The 22,374-nt window shown below is 36.2% G+C and overlaps 1 protein-coding gene across 2 annotated transcripts in view; it reads right to left on the reverse strand.

Moving 5' to 3' along the window:
- The window catches only part of CDH8 (cadherin 8), a 363,158-nt gene that overhangs the window by 237,600 nt on the left and 103,184 nt on the right, over positions 1 to 22,374 (reverse strand). For both annotated transcript variants that reach the window (XM_060130251.1, XM_060130250.1), the window contains exon 2: positions 10,615 to 10,909. In XM_060130251.1, the coding sequence (XP_059986234.1) occupies positions 10,615 to 10,909 (295 nt within the window). The remainder of the gene's footprint in view (positions 1 to 10,614; positions 10,910 to 22,374) is intronic.

The raw sequence follows: 22,374 nt of genomic DNA on the forward strand, positions 1-22,374 counted from the left end.
GTGTCTCTCTGTGTGTCCAGATTCCTTCTTCTTGTAAGGACACCAGTTAGATTGGATTAGCCCCTGCCCATATGTCCTCACTTAACCTTAATTACCTCTTCAAGGGCCCTACCTCCAAAAACAATCTCATTCGTAGGTTCTGGGGGTTAGAGCTTCAGCATATTAATTTTGTCGAACAGAATGCAGCCCGTAACACAAATACATTTCTGTTTATTTTTTTTTCAGTAAAAATATGATAATAACACGTAACCTGTAAGACATATAATTCTTATGTAATATATGATGTGCAATGATAATACTTGACATATACAATGTTCTTTTCTAAAAAATCTATACAGTGTTTTCCATAGTACCTAGCCTACAATAGAAACTAAATAAAGTATATCTGTCATGGCTTTGTTCTCTATCAGTTTAGCTAAACTGGGATTATCTTTCTAGAATTCCCTTCCCTGTATTGTCCTGGTTAGGTTTGGCATGCGATTTTGAAGGCAGAAGTGAAGAAGACAGACAAAATACTAGTGTAGGATATCGGGCACTAGGGCAGCACACGTCTGACTCAGCAGATTCTCAAGCTCGCCATGCTGGCACAGAGCAGAATCCCGCCCACAGCTCCTTCAGCAACCGAAGAGGTGCTCCTTCAGAATGTCCAAGTCCCGGGCCAGGTCCACGCACAGCCATGTGACAAAGGGCACCAGCTTCTCCTGAAGGTTATCTGCCACATGGAAAATTGAGGTGGGAGAGCCAGGTACAGGCTCCTTTTGGATTCCAGCATATTCCTGGTCTCTTCCACTTCACTTCCAGCTTTCCTTCCCACCACCCGATGCAGAGACAAGAGCTCTTCTATCAGCTCTATTGTTGTATATGGTCTAACCCCTACAATAACTCCTCCGTTACTCTGTGGACTGTTAGCGGTTCTGCATGTCTGACGGGAGCTCTTATTTTTACCCGTGATAAGACCTTGAGTACATTTTAAGCTTGTGTGCATCAGTTTTCTCTTTTTAAAAATAAGAATAATAAAATTCACTTCATAAGGTTGTTGTTACAATTAAATGAATGTACCTGAATAGTGTGTTTGGCGTAAAACAAACTTTTTAAATGTTAATCTCTATGTAGTCATAAAACAATTATTCATTGTGCTAACCTTAAATGAATAACATTGCTTTGGATTTCAGAAGAAACACATATAGGCATTTCAACACCTATTCCAGAGACCCTTATTTGATGAATTCCCCCTCTCCTACCCCCATGTATTTCTTGAACTCAAACCACTCTTGTGGCTTGCAAAGATTCATAAATGGCAGATAATGAGATCCGAAAAGTCTGACGTGGTTATAAAGAGAAGACTCCTTGGTGTAATGCTCCCTGACAAAAAAAAAAAGAATAAAATCATCTTCAGCAGTGGCACAAATATGGTTATACTGACTTTAAACTCTTCCAGCACAGACACAAGGAATAAAACCTTGTTCCCTTAGAATTGGAGACGCGTCTGAGACAATCCATATGTTCTCACTTAGAGCCTCATGATGTAACAAGCTTTTGTCTTTTTTTTTTAGGATATCTAATTATAATATCAAATACACACACATGTAAACACATACACACTTAAATTTCTTTCCTCCATATATCTACATACTTATCTTTATCCTCAGTTCTTTTAACAGCTTGTATATCTTCTCTACCATCTTTTTATCTACAGGCATACTCCATTTTATTACACTTCACTTTATCACCCTTCACAGATACCGCATTTTTCACAAATTGAAGGTACGTGGCAACCCTGCATTGTCAGCTGACCGTTAGCATTTTTTAGTAATATTTTAAAATTAAGGTATGTACATATTTTAAACATAATGCTATTGCACATTTAGTAAAATACAAAATAGCATAAACATAACTTTTATTTGCACTGGGAAACCAAAACATTTGTGTGACTTGCTTTATTTTGGTGGTCTAGAACCCAACTGGCAATATCTCTGAGGCATGCCTGTATTGATCTATTTGCCTATCTATGCATGTAACTATCTTGCCATTTAAATTTCATCATATTTTTCTCTATGTAGCATTACTGATAAGGAGAATAGGAAAAATGGCACATATCTCACACAACTGTGATTGCTATATAACCAAAGAATAAAAGCAATTTGGGTCTAAAACTCAAATGGCAATTTTCCAAGTCCAATGAATCCAGGAAGTACAACTATTAAGTCCATTATGCACAAATATCAAAATTAAAGAAATAACATTCATACACACATAAAGACTCTAGGAACCCCTATCAGCTCTGAGAGGCAAGGAGGGCATGACAGACACCAAAAATATATTGACAAATGTGTCCCACATTCATTTTCAGCCAAGACTTCAGGATTTCACAAATGCATGTTTCAGAGCTGCCCTGACATGCAGTGGATTCATTTCTCTGACAGGCGAATGTGGGTAAAGGCTGAACTCTATGTGCTTTTTCTCTCTAGCCCCTTTTAATTCATGATTTCCTGAAATGGCTATATAACAAGAACTTGTAACCCTGTGGGTACTGATGCTAATTCACAGAGCTCTAGACACAAGCATGGCTTGAATAACTTAAGAATGATTTGCCCTTTTGCATCTAGAGTCAATAAATGTGTTGAATCCTAAAATATTAATTCTTAGGTGAGGACAAAGAGAAAGACAACAGGATCATGGAATTGTCTAGATAGTATTCCCCCTTTGTTTCTCAACTTTCCATCTGCGATCAATGTTTTTGTTAAGTGTTTTGATTTTCCTTAGAAATGCAGGTTTACTGATATGAGAATACTTTTCAGTATTTCAAGTACAGAAGATTACTTGAATAGAAAGCAGTAGATGTCTTATCTTTTCAGAAAGGTTCACGGTAGACCTGGAGTATTATTCGCCATAGGAACTTTCTCTGACAACAGGCTAGTTGGTGTAATTTCCAGAGAGGTTATCCAATGTATCCAGAAATAGGAAGAATCAAAATGTAAGTGAGTAGAAGACATATTTCTGAAGAACTTAAAGAGACACTAGGATAATCAAATTGACCTTAATGTGATAATCAAATGGCTAATCAAATTGAGTGATCACAGGGATAAAATGGAGGGAAAAAGTAAGAGGGAAAGAAACAGAATGTTAGCCTTAGCTACTGTTATGAATAGGCTTAGAAACCATTGTTTAATTGGTACATTGATGGAATGACCTGGTTTAAAGGCACAGGTTGAGACATATAGTCAATGTTGCTTCTTCACTTAGATACTGTTAATGCTGAGTCAATGCTTTAATTTTAATCTTCTAGAATACCAATTCAAATTATGAGATACTCATGAATGGGAGATACAGGTCTCTAAATTAATCCTATTCCACATGGAGTGACCCTGTTCACCAGTGGGGATGGAGTTAGGGGCAGAGTGTTAAATTTGTTTTCAATAAGTTCAAATTTAAGGTACTTATGTAACTTATTGAAATATATTTTTGTAATATTCTATTATATAGGACAAAAGTGACACCAACATTACAACTTGTAAAATCGAATGAGGTATTTCATCACATTCTCTTGTGATTTATACAATTCTGAAAAATTTTTATTGGCTAGTGATTGAGAATTCATATTCTAGAAAGAATTCAAAGATTTCTAGTATTTATATGAAATTCCTAAGTCGACAGACCAAATCTACAAGAAGAGACCATTGAAAACACCTAGTTTATGTTGGCCATGAAACCCCAAAACAAGAGTGGGTCTGAAGTTCCTGAGCCAGTCCTATAATGAGTAGTTCTAGAATTTTAACTATTTTCAAAGTGAATGAAAGTTGGATTTATATATACATGTGTATACATATATACATATATATATATATATATATATATATATATATTTTTTTTTTTGGCCACACCACGAGGCTTACAGGATCTTAGTTCCCCAACCAGGGGTCGAACCTGGCCTCCGGCAGTGAAGACACAAAGTCCTAATCACTGGACCACCAGGGAATTCCCCTCTATATACTTTTAATAACTTCCCTAAGCTATCCTACCTGCATTCATGTATTTTTATGCGTTGATATTTAGCCCAAAGAACATTAAAATTAAAGACATCAGGTATATGAGTTGACCTAAAAATAGTAAGAATCCCATTAGGGACAATACAATCAATTAATTATATTATTGCATTATCACCTAGTTGATTAATAAAATATCATCTTATAATTTAGAGAGTAAAGAAGAGTAAGCGTTAAAGCAAAATTTGATGGAAGGAGTTTTCTCATCACAGAAGGCATTCAAATAAACCTTGTTTATATCCCCATCATTATACCCCAAAGTTGTTCTGAGCCATAATGCAGAAATAACATAATGGCTCTTGGAAGGCTAATTTGCTTTAGGTACCTCTCACAGTTAACTGCCAATAATTTTCCCATTTGGATACTCCAGTAACTTCTAAGCCATAGATCATTTAGGGAGACCTTTGGGAACCACTAAAATCCACATATCAGAAATCACTGCTTCACAGATACAAGATTCATCTATTACACCAACTGTCTACGTATTCCTAATGGAGGTTACCTTCCTTATGCAGAACAGAAACTACACAATCCTCACCCCATCTTAGAGTTTTGGAACCACAGCTGTTACAGGCATTCATATCAGGTAGAGAAGCTGGATTTCTTTTTAAAGTGTTTATTTCAATCCTCATGATTTCCCGCCCATGTTTTCCTAAAGAATTTCAATTTTGTTCATCAGCCCGAATCAAATAAGACAAAAAAGATAATCAAATCCATCAAGATATGTTTTTCCCTTTCTCACTTTGCATATCTCCTTTGAAATAGAGAAATTCTGCCAAATCCTTTTCAAATCTAGCTGAGAGAGAGGAAGAAAGCCACAACCTCTAAATTATAAAGAAGATGTATGTTAGGTTTAAGACAATTTGTCAGTATGAACATTCTTTGATCTTTTAAGCTTCTGTGACATAAACTGTTTCTTTAATAATAACAAAATATGAAAATGAATCTCTTTATCAGTTGGGGAATCTTCTTTATATGGGATGAAAATACGTATTGGGCAGTGACAAGAATAACAAGCTAATCCATGTAAGCTACAGTCATCATAGTTTTTACTTTGCTCTTTAGAAATTGCAAATTTGACTATTTAGTTGTGTGCTAAATTAACATGTGACCTAACATAGATTCAAAACTCTCTTCTCATTAGACATGTGTTTGTAAAGCTTTTATAGTATTAAATTATGCACTTCTGCAAGATACTTTTTAAAAATAGTTTCTGGAATTTCCAAAAGGGCCTATAATATGCATTTATCAAATTCCAGCATATTAATACTTTAAAAACTCTGAAGTATGAAAAGCATTTCACTTTTTTTAATTCAGTGTTTATCAATTAAATTTCATTTGATTTGTTTCAGTAGATCTATTTTGAGCACAGATTGGAAGATGTTGCCATAGGTCTGTTGTATAGTAACAAACAGTTGATATATACAGGAGAATGAAAGTAGAGAGTATTATATAGTTGCTGTCTCCATTCCTGACTGTCTGCCTGTCACCTGAACACTTCATTCGGAAAGGCATTAGGCATGTCTTGGCGAGGTAAGAATCCATGGAAAGGCAGGAAGGTGGAGGGAGAGTGGAACAGCAGATAAACATTTGTTTCAGGGAGTCAGGGGATGGGCAGAGGGAGCAAATGGAAATCACTTACTACGGCAGTGAGGGATGATCCAAATAACAAATATATGGAGTGTAAAGACACAGGGTTCTCACTGTTGGAGAAAAAGAAACAATTAGAATGAACCCTGTGGTGTTGCTTTAGAGTTGGAGGTACTGAGGTAATGCATGTGGGGTCCTGGATTTGATCCTTTCACTATAAAAAGACTTTACTGGGACAAATGGAGACATGAGACTGAGGTCTGTGCATCCAATAGCAATGGTGTATCACTATTAACTTCCTAATTTTGATGGCTGTATTGTGCTTGTGTAGAGAAAACACCCATGTGGCAAAGACTGACTGAGTTATCTCATGGTAATGGGGCATCATCGCAGCAATGTACTCACTTACAGTTCAGGAAAAATACATTTGGACTACAAATGCAACTTTTCTCTAAGATTAAATTTATTCCAAATTAAAGATAATGAACAACACAAAAGAAATAGAATGTATTTTATATGGGCCTTCCTCCAAAAGAGGATTTGAAGACTTTTACCATAAAAGAACAAAATTACAAAGAAAAGACATACTACTAATGGTAAGAGAAGACAGGAGAGTGAGAATGACACATAGAAGGGACAACACAAACTGTTTTCAAATGCTGGCATTTTCCTTTTGGCTGAGTTACTGTTTCAAGTAGAGTAAGTTCACTTGCATACTGTGTACTGACAGCCTCGACCTCTTCAGTTATGAGCCTTTGGAAAGCAGTGAGACTTGCCTTTCCAAAATATATTTTACTAAGTAATCTCTTGACCTTCTGATTTTTTGATTAATATTTTTTGATGGAGAGCGCATTCTTTTTTTGCATTCACTACCAGGAAATCCAAAGTCAATCTCGGTTACTCTCTGTAGTTTTTATCTTTAACATATTAACAGCACTTCAGCCCCAGTTAGTCACCACATGGCTCTCAATTAATTGTATTGTGATTTGAATTTCTATGTGATGTATTGTCCTTACATTTTTAATGTGCTTATATTCCTATTTAAACACTGTGTAATACTTCACCCAAACTTCTCTTTGTCCAACTCCTGTCTCAGCTCCTCAATTTAATTTGCAAAGTATGCTGACCTCAAGAGCTCTTCCACCTTGGAAAAATAGTAACTATTATAAATAGGCAGCAGAACCATAGGGCATATATAAACAAAATTCTCTAGAGATATTATCAAAAATTAGTACAGCATATTGGTTAAACCCATGGGAGGAAGAGCCAGATGTCTGAATTTAAATCCGTTCTCCCACTTAATATCTGGATTTGGATTAGCTATTATTTCCCCTATTTTTTCTGATTAAAAATAAAGAGAAATAGAGAAGTTAACATCGGTACTAATGTAGGATTGTTGTGAATATTGCAAGCATTTAACACAGCTTTGGGGATATAGCAACTTTTTAATACATATTGATCATCATGAGAGTAGCCTTGAATCTCAAAGAAAACTAAGAAAACCACCAGTGCTGTGTTTTATATAACTGTGTACTCAACAATGCAATCATGCCCACCAGCTTCAGCCCTACTTGGCTTTCTGATCCTTTTATTCCCATCTTCACTAATATGCCCTTTTGAATAAAATAGGCTTCATTCCAACATGTACAACTGAGAAACATAAAGTTAAGGCTTGTCGAGAAATTTTTCATTGACCAAGGCATTCATATCCTATACGCAATTTATTGAATCATACTAGCAGAAGTAGCTTGAAAATGGATGTTTGTAAAGAAACTAATATCAATTGAGCACCAACTCTATGCTATGCCAAGTTATTGAAATATAATCATTGAATTTTTCCAAACATACTTTCTTAGGTAGGGATGCTTGTGCACACTACACAGATAGAGAAGGTGAGGCTTAGATGGGTCATGTCACGAACACAAGTAGAAAATCTGCAGTCAAATAATCTGAGATTCTACTTCAAAGCTAAATACAATGTTCATTTTACCTGAACCCAGGTGTGGACACACAATCAGGGTTAAGTATCCCTCATTCGAACATTCAGTAGCAAAAAAAATTATCTATTTAAAGTGTCTGGAACTTAATAAGTGTAGGCACATTTTCACTGAAAAACCAACTTCAACGATGCTAGTTTGGGATCCACAGTAAAAACCAGACAAGCTTGCACATCACTCTTTATGTGGTATTGCTATAAAAGTGAATTCTCATCAAGCTCTGAAATTCACAGTAGAATATAAAAGAGCTCTGTCTACAGCTTCCAAATATGATATTTCTAAAATAATTTGGCTGCCATTTGGGCAAATATATATGTGTGTTTTGTCCTGACAGCTTGTCAACTGGCAGACGGTTCTTGAATATCACATTCATTTCAATGTAATATTGGTAAATTTCTCAATTAGAATTTTACTTTTCACTTTCTGCACAATGAAATCCCCCAGTCCTTGCTGGCATTCTTCAGGGTGTACAGGTGCAGGTGTTGGCATTTCTGCAGTAGCAAAGGAAGAAAAATGAAAGAAGGAAGGAGGGGAGGGAAGAGACAGGCTGGGAGAGAACAGTGGTAATGGGGAGAGAAAGGAGATAGGAGCCGACCTTCATCCTGATATTCACCTTCATGGAAATGAAGGGAATAATTCACACTTGACAATAAAATAGTGCAGTTGCCTCTGCCTCTCTTTAACCAGAGAGGCTGGAGTCAAACAGAAACCAGACACCTCTGTATAATCGATACAGAGAAAAGGTCCAAAGGTACGATGGGAAATCGATTAATAAAAATCATTTTTAAAACCACGACAACCAATTATTGAACGCTTATTTACTTCATGGCACACCCTGACTTTGTATTTTATCACGCAGTTCTCAAACAATGAAAGCAAGATGGAAATTGTTATCTTTGCATTGTAGCTAAGGAAAACAAGAAACAGTTTAACCTCCTTGAACTTCAAAGTCAATCAGATAATAAGGGATAGAACCAGGATTCAAGATTTCATCCACCTAACTTCAAAACCCACACTTTCAACTGCAGCATATTCCATGTGGTTTTTAGAAGAGATGTCACAAGCTAAGCATTTTTAAAAATAACTGTGTAAAGTTAGTGTAGATTATTTCTTTTAGTTGCTACACTCTTATCAAGAAAAATACTTTAGATAGAGGAAAAATGCATAGGTGCACATACACATTGCATTATGTAGCTAATAATATCTTTAAATTCTTTGTCTTAGCTGAAATTGACCTTGAAGTTTGCAGACGTTTGGGGGCTTTTTTTTCTCAACATACTTATCAGGCACATAACTCACACACACAGGAATGGAAGCCTCTGACACATTTACAATAAATAGATATCGACTTGGCCATTAAGATGTAGAAATCATAATAATGAGGCAAAAATAGCAGCTTTCCTGTTCTTCATTCATTAGCAATTAAGATTAAGTGTTCTGTATGTATTACAGCTGGTAATAGTCCTTTAAAACCATCTTACACAAACCTGAATGAAAAGATGGATTAGGCAAGTTCTCTGCCCTAAATAAGTTGATCAAACAAGAGGAAAATAAAAAGAGAGAAAAAAAATATAGTATTTCTTAGTCCCTATTTACATGTCAGAATTTAAAAGAAGTACAAACATGAATGTGTTTTTGCTTGTTTGTGGGTTTCTTTCTGTGGTAATAGTGATGGTAGAGAGAGAAATTCCTGCTAGAAAGACCTAGAAGTTTCCCTAGAAAAAGTGTCATTTCAGCCAGCCATAGAGGAGTGATTTGATTTTGATAAGAAGGAAAAAATAAATAATAATAGGATTCCTCACAAAAGAGATAGAAAAGGGGAGTCTTGGCAGGAGAAGTACATGGGTAAAATGTGAAGACCTGAGGTCAGTTCAGATTTGCTGCTGTAATGGGTGTATCTACCAAAGTTATACTGTGGGTTAAGAAAGAAGAGATCAAATGAAGCCAAACGATTTACCTAATTTTGGCCTTCAACTTATATCTCCACTTGTGTTTTTTTATTTATCACATCTTGTTCACCTGCTGTTCATTTATGTGATTTTGCTGCATAGCACGTATCCTTATAGGCTGTCTTAAACGCAATTTGAAACAAACTAGGGTATCCCTTACATCCACTGCACACTTAGGAATGACTTTAGTGATCTTAATCCCCTGGATTTTGGATCCTACCTACTACTACTTTTGTCAGACCAGGAAGAGCTCTAAAATACCTTTTATTCTAGTATGAAGTCTGGGGTCAGGGATTTCCTTTATCGAGGCCAGAGTCTGGGGATAAAACAAATCCAAAAAGGGGAGGAAAAAGTAGAAAATCATGTTTTGAAATATATTCTGTTCTGTAAAGTATAATGAATATTTCAATGGCTCAGAAAAAGTGGGAGTGAGTCCTTGGTGATAGCAATGCTCCTTTAAAAAGTTCGGTTAAAGTACGATGCCCACAGCTCAGAAGCCTCTGGTAACTGTGATTTCCTAATTCACTCTAGACTCGACCCAAGCCTCTGGTAACTGTGATTTCCTAATTCACTCTAGACGCGACCCATCAGCTCAATCCAATATCTGGCTGACTACAGACCTAGACGGTTTTCTGTTTCTCTGTGTGCTGCATCTGCATGTGAATATATACAAACAAATAATTAAACATCAAGAAAATATCAATAGGATTCGTCTGGCATGTTGGAACAAATCTTGATAAATCCGCCTCAGTAACAATACTCGAACTACAGTCTATGAGAGGAATACAAATTCAGCCTATTGAAGTACTGTCGTGTAAGGAGAGATATTTTAATAAAACTGCTTCGTCAGTTCCTATTACTAAGGGACTAAAGCTATTGAGCTGTGGAACTGAGGCCAAAAAAGGGGATTTGGAAATGCAAATTAGAGATAAGACGGTAATAAATGTCTTTTATTCAGCCACACACTATCCCTGATGCCAGGAGCTATTTTAAAGATGATTCTTAATAGTTCTGTGAAATTGGAAGCGTACATACCCAAAATGGACATCTCTGGCACGGTAGCATGATAGGGTCCATTGAGAAACTCTGGTGCATTGTCGTTGATGTCTTGAACTTTGATAATAAATTCAGAGGGAGGCTCAAGAGGCTTATTTGTCTCCCAGTCCACTGCCTGAGCTGTTAGGGTGTACTCAGCTTTTTCTTCTCGGTCAAGTCTTTTTATAGCATGGATATCTCCTGTTATGTCATTTATTTGAAAGATAGTCCCAGCTCCATCGCCTGATAGGATATATTTGATTTTTTTGCTCCCAGGATCCAGGTCTGTATGTAACTAAAACGAAAAGGGACATTGGTTAGAGATGTGGCAATTTGCAAAGTATGTTTTACTACCTCATGTTTCAATATAAAGTTGTTTCTTTCTACATTGATTGTAACTTCATCAATGTCTGCTAACAGTAGCTGTACAAAGAGTCTATGCAACTGAATGCATATCAAGTAAAATATAATGAAATTCAGACAAATATGTTTGAACACTTTAAAAACATACTCTGGCCTGTTCAGTATAAACTGATACGCATTTACAATGATAAAAAGATTGAGAAGAAAACACTAAAATAAATGTATTCTTTCCATTTATTCATACATTTACCTGTTCAGTATAAACTGATACACATTTACAATGATAAAAAGATTGAGAAGAAAACACTAAAATAAATGTATTCTTTCCATTTATTCATACATTTACCTGTTCAGTATAAACTGATATGCATTTACAATGATAAAAAGACCAGGAGAAAATACAAAAATACATGTATGCTTTTTAATTTGTTAATACATTTATTTAAAGTTATTATTATTAGTTACCTTTTATGGGTTACTATCTGTGTGCCAAGAGCTATATGAATCACTTCTCATATGATAATCCCCGTAATTCTTCCAAAAGTCACTGAGTTAGAATATATCATATGAAACATGAGAAAAGGGAAGTTTGACAAGGCATATTATAACATCTTCAAGGTTTCCATCTGATGGAATCAAGTGTAGTAGACCTAAAATTCAACTCAGATCTGGCTGCTCTATTCATAAACACAGAAATAATTCTAATAATCTGATATATATTAAGATCTTATGTTTATGTAAGGCTTTTTTTTCCCCTTTGATTTACACAATTCTTCTGGTCCAGGAAAATTATTCCCATTTTACAAAGATGACTGAGGCCAGATTATGGGAGCACATTTTCCAGAAATGGGACTTCTTAGAGAAATGAAAACTTTGCAGCAGGGATGCAGATCCACCTTAGATCATGGCAACAAATATTTATTGAACACCTACTCTGCCTCAAACATTTTAGTAGGTACTGGGGAAAACAGAATCCCTGGCTTTCAAATTTTCACCGTTTATTCCTTAGAGGGAGACTCCTGATACAGGGTGCTTCTTTTTTATACTATGTTGACTCCTGTTAAAAAAACTAAAATAAAACAAGAATATATATATTTTTAGTTTGTATTTTTAAAAGGAAAATTAACTGAATTATATTTGCAAAATACTGCTCAAATGTACATATTTTCAGCTTAATCCAGTTACTTAAATGCCAGTATAGTTATAGTTCTTGCATCAGGAGATTTCAAACACTTGCTCCTTAAAAAATATACATATGTATATATTGAAAAAAAAGTCTTGTGCAAAGAAACTCCTAGAAGCTCAAAAGACATTGCATTCTCTTGGGATCACTTTCATTCAGTGATTGCGTTCTTTGCCAATTTAAATTGTATTTAGTGCCTCAATAAATGAAAAGATTTTTTTAAAGACATAAAAACAGCAACAAAGAATCCAAATGCATCTAGATCTCCTATTTTACTTTTGAATACTTTAAAAAGCTAAAGCATAAGATTACATCAAATACTTACTGAATCTCAAAATGTATCCCTTTCATTTATTGTATTGAACTTATTAACAAGAGCAAATATTGAAATGCCACTTTATCTTAATGAATGTAGGATTATAATTCATTAATATGATATTAATCCTAATTTATGACCATTTTAATTTATGTGCATTTTAACATTTCCATTAGCATTTTTATTAAAAAAGAAAATTTTGAATAAAATATGATTCATGGACGTTTCCATTCATATACAGGCATCACTAAGACACAGAGGTATTGGTATGTGTCACTCTTGCCCATCACATTTTTGCTATTAAAAATTAAGACATTCAAAATGCTGCTACTATTACTTATATTAGAACTTATTTGCACCACATTTTCCTTATATTTATCAATAGCCTCTGATTAGTAAATCGTATCGTACTCCCAGGTTTTGATGATCCTTTGTGTTTAGAAATAACTGAGGGAGAAGGGAAAAGCATAGGTTTTTGAAAAAACACAAAGCTAAGACTCAGGTCTCTCTAACTATATAAACTGGAGAAATTAACACATTTATTTGAGCTTCAGTTACTTTGCTTCTAATATGGGGATAAAACATCTACCCTGCAGAATTGGTTTTAGAATCTGAGATGATCTATTTGAAAAACAGAAAAATGAAAGTTGGTATATTAAGTGTACAATAACTAAAACCATTTTTACTTCATAGCATCCTCAACTATATATGACTATCTGAAAACACTATAATAAAGCCCAGTTGCAAGCTGAGTGAAAAGTTCCCAAGATTCCATCCTGAAAGAACTCTTAGCAAACACTGTGTGCTTCCTCTTTCTTCTGAAATTTATTTTTAGCAAATCTCAGCAAAATCCAGAGCCCTCATGATCTTGAAAGGCAGAGTACTGCATTTCTATATTCATTCATTTCATCCTGTAATTTGGATCACACACACTCAAACACACTCTTGCACATGGCTTGTTCAGGTAACCAACTTGACATTACAAATAAAAGACCTGTGGGTATGCAAGAATAGCAATTACAGGCAGCAAATGCTCATAAAACTCCAGATCTGGACCTCAGGCTTCGGAATACCTGATGATAAGCTGCTGCTTTTTTGGTTGGTCTTCACATATCTGTTAAAACCTGCTCACTTCAATGCATCAAGACTGTTCTTGTCAATTTATCCCACCCCAGGACGCTCTCTGTGAGATTATGGTACCAAAGGTATCCCAAACGCACCACATTTTCACACATTTGTGCATCATCTGAAAGTGTGAGGACCATCTCTCCCAAGAGCTGCTTCTGCTAATTAGAGCAGCATAAGGGCCACATGCAAACTGGCTGGGATGGTAAGACTGGTTGGCCTGGCTGTGGTACAAAAATACCTCATCCATTCACTGATTAAATATGCACAAAATATGATTACAAACAACACAGACATGGTCTCTGCCCTCAAAGACCCATAGGTTAGTGGGAGATAAACACAAATAAACAGAAAATATTTGCTGTTGTTATTGTTACTACCACATGTATTAACTACATATTACCTGGTAAACATTTTATTCAATACATGTATACATGTAATGTTTTTCTCACAGCCAACCAGAGAACACTTTGCCATTTCACCCATGAAACAGTTAAGATTCAGAGATTTTTAGGGAACTTTTCCATAGAATGTACTGTCAGCAAGTGGTGATCTTAACAGCAGAAGCTTTAAAGGAAATTTCCTGGATTCAAATGCATGCTCTAAAGGTTTGAGTGCATATATTAAGTTTACTTAACTCAGAAAGTGGAGCTTGGAGGAACAGAAAAGGCCACTACAAACAAGTAATGATGAAAACTCCAGATCTCAAAGAGGGAGGGAATGGGTGAAGATCCAGAGATAAGAGAGAGCATAGTAAGTGGGAAAAGATGATTTAACATCGCACTGACTTCAGGAAACGAGAAGAAGCAGGAAATAAGAATAAAAAGCAAGGCAGGGGTCAGATTACACAGAGTTTTGAAGGCAAGATAGAATTCAGATTTGACTATAAAGCAACAAGAGTCCATAAACACAAGGTTTCAGTAAGAAGGCTGGCATCATAATAGTTTGTTTTACTAAATCACAGTGCTTGGTGTGTGCCCATAAGCAAAAGTCTCAGAAGCAAAGGAAAAGAGATCAGAGGGAAAACTTAGACACCAATTCACAAAGCTACCTCAATCTGCGTTCCCAAGCTCAGGCCAGCACCCATGATCTGTCTCATCTACAACCAGACGGATCCCGGTGGTCACTCACAGGAGCCTCGTAGGAGAAGTGCCGAGTGTCAGGTATGCAACGAGCGATCCAGTCATTCATATTAAGTCTTTGATTTGAGGGATCATAACGGGACTGCTACATAATTGAGTTGAATTGTGAGTATCAATATAATTATACCTTTACTGTCTTTCATATATTTTCAAAATATCCCTTAATGAAAATACAAGTTTAAACTTTAAAAGCCACGGGAAGAAGCTCTTGCATCTCCACTCTCCTTTGCATTCCCACGGCCTAGTAAGGTGCCTGTCATGTTGTTGGAGCTCAAACAATATTTGTGGAGTAAGTAAGGTGAATGCAAAAGAAGGGAAGGAAAGAACACTGCCTCGTTTTACTTTCAAAACAGTAATTTAAAGAAGAGAGTAAAGAAATTTAGAAAAGTTAGGTTCAGTGAGCTAAAATCTTATCCACTCTAAACGCAAAGCCCTTGAGTTCCCTCAAATATGCATTCAACTGTAGCCCCCAGCAAAACAACTGAGACATAGTAGAGGGAACATCGATGGAAACATGAGTGGATGGATGAATGGATGGATGGATGGATGGATGGCAATGGATGAATAATAGATGGACAACAGACAACAAGTATCTAATATACACACATCACTGTTCTCAGAATAAGAGCCCCCGCCACCCCAGTCTTCAAACAGAATCACCCTTATCTCCCCTCTGGCTGTCAAAGAAAAAAAAAAGTACAAACTACTTTTCTACCTTCTCCTACAAGATTCCTGAGGACACTACAGCACTCCTAGTACAGTAGAGCCTAGAGAAGATAAATTCTCCTCTGAGTGCCTATTTTAATACCAAAGAATGATTTAATTACCATGCTGCCCAACTTTTCCTGGAGAGTGAGTGATGAGGAGTAGGATTCAGTGAACTATGGGGGAAATCAGCACCTCATCGGAAAATCGGTAGCTCTGACATCAGAACTTACTTTGAAGTTCCACTCCCTCCAAAAGGAAATCCTAAGAGGTTTCTCAACTTTCCTCTCTTCCTTTAGAGAAGTCTAAGTTACAGGGAGAGAATCAGCATCTTTTGAAACACAAAGGGGTTAACGGGGATCACTACAACATGAATCTCTATCACTGATGCCTGTTTTTCATCAATCTGCGCTCCCTTGGAAAGAACAGCAAGCTTAGCACACTTAAATAATATTAAATCTTACACTGTACTCTCCCTATCTACCAGGTGCCTGTCAGGGAGATACTGTCAGCGAACAGACGGATAATCTAATCCTTAAGTTATAACCAATTAACATCAAAGATGGGACCAGAAACCTAGCACAGTATAAGTTTTTGACGTAAATGATAAGAGTGCAGGAATTCACTCTAGATCAGGTGCATATTTAGGCTGCTAGGAGAGTGAAAGGGCCGGTAGAGAAAAAGTGCAAGAGGGTATAAGAAGAGAATACTTTCATGTTCCTGAACTGTTCTTCCACAACAAGGACCAGGAGTCTGACTTGAAATCTACTTATTTTAACTTGTAGTTCAGCCTTCTCGTGCACTATAGAACATCTCACAAAAGATGCTGACCCAACATGAAATGGTCCATTCGAGAATGAGTTTGAGTCCATCGTTGTATTCAAGCAGAACTAGACAACCACTGGTTCTTCTGCTTTAGAGCTAAACGAAGCATCATATGATGGTGGGAAATGGGGTAGGAGGGGTGAAGATGTTAGGGTGGACCACATAACTTGTGAAATGCCTTTATATGCTGAAATGTTATACCACATCAGTAAATCTATATAATTATTCCATCCAGTCATGCCACTCTTTTTTTTTCATTTATTTTACTGAAGTATTGTTGATTTACAATGTTGTGTTAATTTCTGCTGTACAACAAAGTGACTCAGATATATATATATATTCTTTTTCATATTCTTTTCATTTATGGTTTATTATAAGATATCAAATATAGTTCCCTATGCTATACACTAGGACCTTGTTGTTTATGCATTCTATATATACTAGTTTGCATCTGCTAACCCCCAAACTCCCAATCCTTCCCTCCACTGCTCCTCCTCCCCCTAGGCAACCACAAGTCTGTTCTTTATGGCTCAGTCACTCCACTCTTAACAATTTGCAGAAACAAATTATAAAACTAAAGCCAGGTAATAGACATAAAAACACCCCAGCATATTAGTAAGATCAAGTTGGGAATATGCACTTACTCTCACGATCATACACTCTAAGGAAATAATTCAGTGAAATGAAAACAGTCCTCAAAGTCATTCTCATATAAACCAAATGACTCTTAAATTTGTCTTATGGAGTGAAAGGCTAAAGAAGACACAATCCCCGATTAAAATACTAGAACAGAGCATCCTACACTGGAAGTGACCTCTACTTTGACAAAAAAATTCTAATGTTTTACAGGAGGCAAATGTGTAGCGTCCTGATATCTCAGATGTGTGGTCTTTGCATTCCGTGTCAGCTGCTGATGTGTATACTGAACAGCTTAACCTGGCCAAGGGGAACAGTGCCCAGAGAAATAGAAAATTGGAAGCAAGTCTGAGTGAACTGCTGCTTTTGGCTGCAGGGACCTGAAATTATAGTCAGAATTAGGAATGCATTACTTGTGTTACTCCTTTAAATGGTTAAGTTCCACAAAGGGCCTCTAGGTACATGAGTCAACAATCTTCCAACAACAAGCACTGTACATGGTACATAGCAAATGCTCAGTAAAGTCTAATTGCTGTTTTGTCTGCACAGGACCTACCATAACTTCCTGCACCTTATCAGTGATTTTATAAGGATGAGAGGCACTGGTTCAGTAAATATATGGACTTTCTCAAGCTCACATGACTAACAAATAACAGAACCAGATGTAACCCAGTAAATCAGATTTCAGAGCATACACATTTTAGCATAGTTCTAGAGAGATCCCCAGGAAAGCATACCTAGTTAGTCTGGAGACCTCCTATTTCACTAGATGAGAAGGAGGCAGAATGGAGAAGCCTCTCTATTCTGTCCCTATATGGCAGTAGAAATTTCCTATATATATTTAGAAGCTATCTGTATGAAATCATGCAGTACAGTTCATCCTAAAAAAGTTTGAAATAGAGTAGACATAGAAATAGAAAGGCAGTATGCTCAACTAATAGGAATGCAAATGGAGAATATTGACATGAAGAGGCTGGCCAGCTGTTTACCAAGCCAACATTCATGACCTTGGCAAATTTGCTACTATCTTGTCTGGACCGCAGCTTTATAGGTTTGGAAACATGATGTGTCAGCCTTATAGCAAATCCATCTCTCTTAGCCCGACGCCAACAAAGAAAGTTCCCAAGCCCAATTTTTTTAAAGGCAACATATCAATGATAAATAGTATTTCGATTATTTAAGTGATCATGATGAGCAAAATTTCTCTTTATATAAAGACCCACACACAAGTGAAGCCAAATTATCCTTGTTGATAGGATTCAGAGAAAGGAGAATTAGATGGATCAATTCCATAATGATGCCATGGGAAAAAATAGCATAAGTATGCCCATCCTACAAAAACGGTCTTAAAAATGCTCTAGCATGCTTAAGTTTTGTATTCTCAGATTTTTTCTTTTCCTTTAAGTAATGAGGTGGAGGCTCCGATATTTAAGCAACCACAGGTAAAAAAAAAAAAAAAAAGACAATGAATTCCTTTCAATTGGACACATAATTTCTTATGTATGTTGATAACATCCTGGTTAACATATTAAATCTTACAGGGTTGGAAGTCAATATGTTTCTCTAAGGCAACCAAAGATTAATATAGTAGTAATTCAGATTATGGGAACCAGAATGAGAGCCTGATAAGAAATAGAAAAAACTGTAAGATACTGAGGGATTTACTTAACCTCCCCAGATTTCAGTGTCCTTATTTGTAAAATGCTTTAATAACAGGTTTAACAACCTATCTATAGGGTTTTTGTAATGATTAAAATGTGACAGTAGATAATAGATAAAGGCATGATATCTTTTAGGAGCCAAAATATTCAAGTAAAACTGCATATAGGGTGGATTCTTGTGGAGACTGAATTTTGGAATTACAATGATAAGTTCTGCCAAACCTGGAACTGCTTTCCAAGAAAAATACATCTAACAACATAGACTTCAACATGCAACATTACTCTGTAGTGAATATAAGAAATGTCACTTCCTTTTTTTTATTGGAGTATAGTTGCTTTATAATGTTGTGTTAGTTTCTACTGTACAGCAAAGTGAATCAGCTATACATATATATATATATATATCCCCTCTTTTTTGGATTTCCTTCCCATTTAGGTCACCACAGAGCATTGAGCAGGGTTCCCTGTGCTATATAGTAGGTTCTCATTAGTTATCTATTTTATACATAGTATCAATAGTGTATATATGTCAATCCCAATCTCCCAATTCAATCCACCTGCCCCTTCCCCCTTGGTATCCACACGTTTGTTCTCTACTTCTGTCTCTACTTCTGCTTTGCAAATAAGATCATCTATACCGTTTTTCTAGATTCCACATATATGTGTTAATATAAGATATTTGTTTTTCTCTTTCTGGCTTCACTCTGTATGACAGTCTCAAGGTCCGTCCACGTCTCTACAAATGACCCAATTTCGTTCCTTTTTATAGCTGAGTAACATTCCATTGTATATATGTACCACATCTTCTTTATCCATTCCTCTGTTGATGGACATTTAGGTTGCTTCCATGTCCTGGCTATTGTAAATAGTGCTGCAATGAACACTGGGGTACATGTGTCTTTTTGAATTATGGTTTTCTCAGGGTATATGCCCAGTAGTGGGATTGCTGGGTCATATGGTTAATTCTATTTTTAGTTTTTTAAGGAACCTCCATACTGTTCTCCACAGCGGCTGTAGCAATTTACATTCCCACCAACAGTGCAAGAGGGTTCCCTTTTCTCCACACGCTCCCCAGCATTTATTGTTTGCAGATTTTCTGATGATGGCCATTCTGACTGGTGTGAGGTGATACCTCATTGTAGTTTTGATTTGCATTTCTCTAATAATTTGTGATGTTGAGCATCTTTTTTTTAAAAACATCTTTATTGGAGTATAATTGTTTTACAGTGTTGTGTTAGTTTCTCTGTACAACAAAGTGAATCAGCTATATGTACACATATATCCCCATATCCCCTCCCTCTTGCATCTCCCTCCCACACCCCCAGCCCACCCCTCTAGGTGGTCACAAAGCACCGAGCTGATCTCCCTGTGTGATGCAGCTGCTTCCCACTAGCTATCTATTAAAAAAAAAAAAAAAATGGTTCTGACGAACCTAGGGGCAGGACAGGAATAAAGACACAGATGTAGAGAATGCACTTGAGGGTATGGGGAGGGGGAAGTGTAAGCTGGGACAAAGTGAAAGAGTAGCACTGACATATATACACTTCCAAATGTTGAGCATCTTTTCATGTGTTTGTTGGCCATCTGTATGTCTTCTTTGGATAAATGTCTATTTAGGTATTTAGGTCTTCTGCCCAGTTTTTGATTGGGTTTTTTTTTTTTTGATATTGAGCTGCCTGAGCCATTTGTATATTTTGGAGATTAATCCTTTGTCAGTTGCTTCCGTTTGCAAATATTTTCTCCCAAGAATGTCACTTCTTGAGTCAAATGATCTTGGTACAAAGTGGCTTAAACTCTTACATTGGGCATTCTTATATTGAGTGTATATTCACATATTTGGTACTTATTCACCTGCTCAGGAAGTAATGATAGTATATGTATCTAGAAGTTTTCACTTTTTTTCAGCTTTAGTGACGTGTAATCGACAAATAAAATTGTAAGGTATTTAAAATGTACTTCATTTTTCTTTCTTGTTACTCAAAAACTGTAAGCCTAGAAGTAGGGGGAGGGTGATCAATGTGCATTGGGCCATTGAATAAATGCTTGTGTGCTCAAGAGTGTGGGTGAATAGTAATTGTGGACCTATTACTAAAAAGAGATTTAGGTGAATGGATCAAGGAGTGGATGGATGAATGAATGATTGGATGGATGGATAAATTGGTTGATAACAGAATTAAGGGGAGGAAAATGCATAGACAGATGGTTTTATTGGGAAATGCATGCATAAAAAATAATAGATAGAGGGATGGCTAGCCGAGTAAGAGTCTCAGCCGTTTTTCCATTTAGGTTCCAAAGCACATTAAATACTATGAACGGATACATGAATGAACAGATGGACATACTGGTGAGTGGGTGGGTGGAAGGACCACAGTTTCTCACTAAAAGATTGATTTGGGGAAAACATAACAAATTATTCTCTCTCACAGTCCTATTTCCTGTCTTACAGTAAAGCAGACATAGGACTTGGGAGTTCAACTATAAATTATGAGAGATTCTCAGACAAAGATCTTTGGAGCATGTTTACTTTGCAACTAAACCATCACTCTTCACAGATTTCTTTTAAAAATTTCTGTCTCAATAGATGTATAGATATAGATAGTAAAGATATAGATATGAGAGGGGGAAATTTTGTGCAAAATAAATAGACAATATAGTAATATACAATATAAGCAAGGTGAATGGGACTAAAGGAAGACACCCAGGATTACTAGCCAAACAAAAGAAGTAGATTTTAAACCGATATGGATATTTAAAACAGATATTCAGGATATTATCCAAAGATCAGTTTACAGTGAAGCCTTCAGTTGTACTGTGGAAAAAGGAAAAAAGAAAATATAAAAATGTTGTGTCAATGCCCTTTATGTTTGCAAAGAACTTGATTAACCAGAGTCCTAATAGGAGTTGAAAATATGAGATAGATTTCAGATGTGGTAATCACCGTTACTTGCTAAACAGGATATATCTTGTTATCCAAAAACTGACAAGATCACAGTGGGAAAAAACACCATGGATAACCAAATGACAGTCATCTATTCTCTCTGAAATTCTCTATTTATAAAGGCACTGTGAGATAATCAAAATGCCATGAATTTGGAAGAACATTGCAGCTGAAGTTAAAAATGAAACACATAAACCTGGGATTTAGTTTGGGCCATAGAATAGGGTGTGCCATTAGCGAATCATTTTTTTCTGTGATCAAAAAGCCTGATAATAACTTAGCTGTGTTACCCACTCCTACTCCTTGAGCATTGTAAACTGTCTCATTCAGAGCCTCCCTAGGAAAGCAGAGCGTCACGACCAAAGCACAGATTTCACAGAAATAATCACATTTCCAAGTCTGACTGCTCAATGGGTAGGTGAATGGATTGATGGGTGGAGTGATGAATGGATAAATGTGTTGATAAAAAAAAAATTAAGAGGAAGAGGATGGGTAGGTAAATGGTTTTGTTGGAGAATGCATGGGTGCACAGAAGAGTGCATGAGAAGATGGCTACATAGATTCACAAGCATCCTTCCTTTTAGATAAATGACAATCAAAAAACCCGATTTGAATTAAAACTAGTGGATATGATTTTGGACTTTAATTTTCCCCATTTTAGTTTCTCCTTGTTAAAATGATACTAATGAGGCCATTAGCACCATTATCAAAAAAGACTACCTGATTGTTGTAAGGATAGTTTGTATGTAAAAGTCGTTTTTATTTTTTTTTAACTCCTACTCTCCCAAGTATCATTCCTATAGTGAAGATTTGGAAATAGAACCTAATATATCATCAACGTACTGCAATTAGATGCTAATAATATA

This window comes from Lagenorhynchus albirostris, chromosome 19, assembly GCF_949774975.1.
Source record: "Lagenorhynchus albirostris chromosome 19, mLagAlb1.1, whole genome shotgun sequence".
Classification (NCBI taxonomy): domain Eukaryota; kingdom Metazoa; phylum Chordata; class Mammalia; order Artiodactyla; family Delphinidae; genus Lagenorhynchus; species Lagenorhynchus albirostris.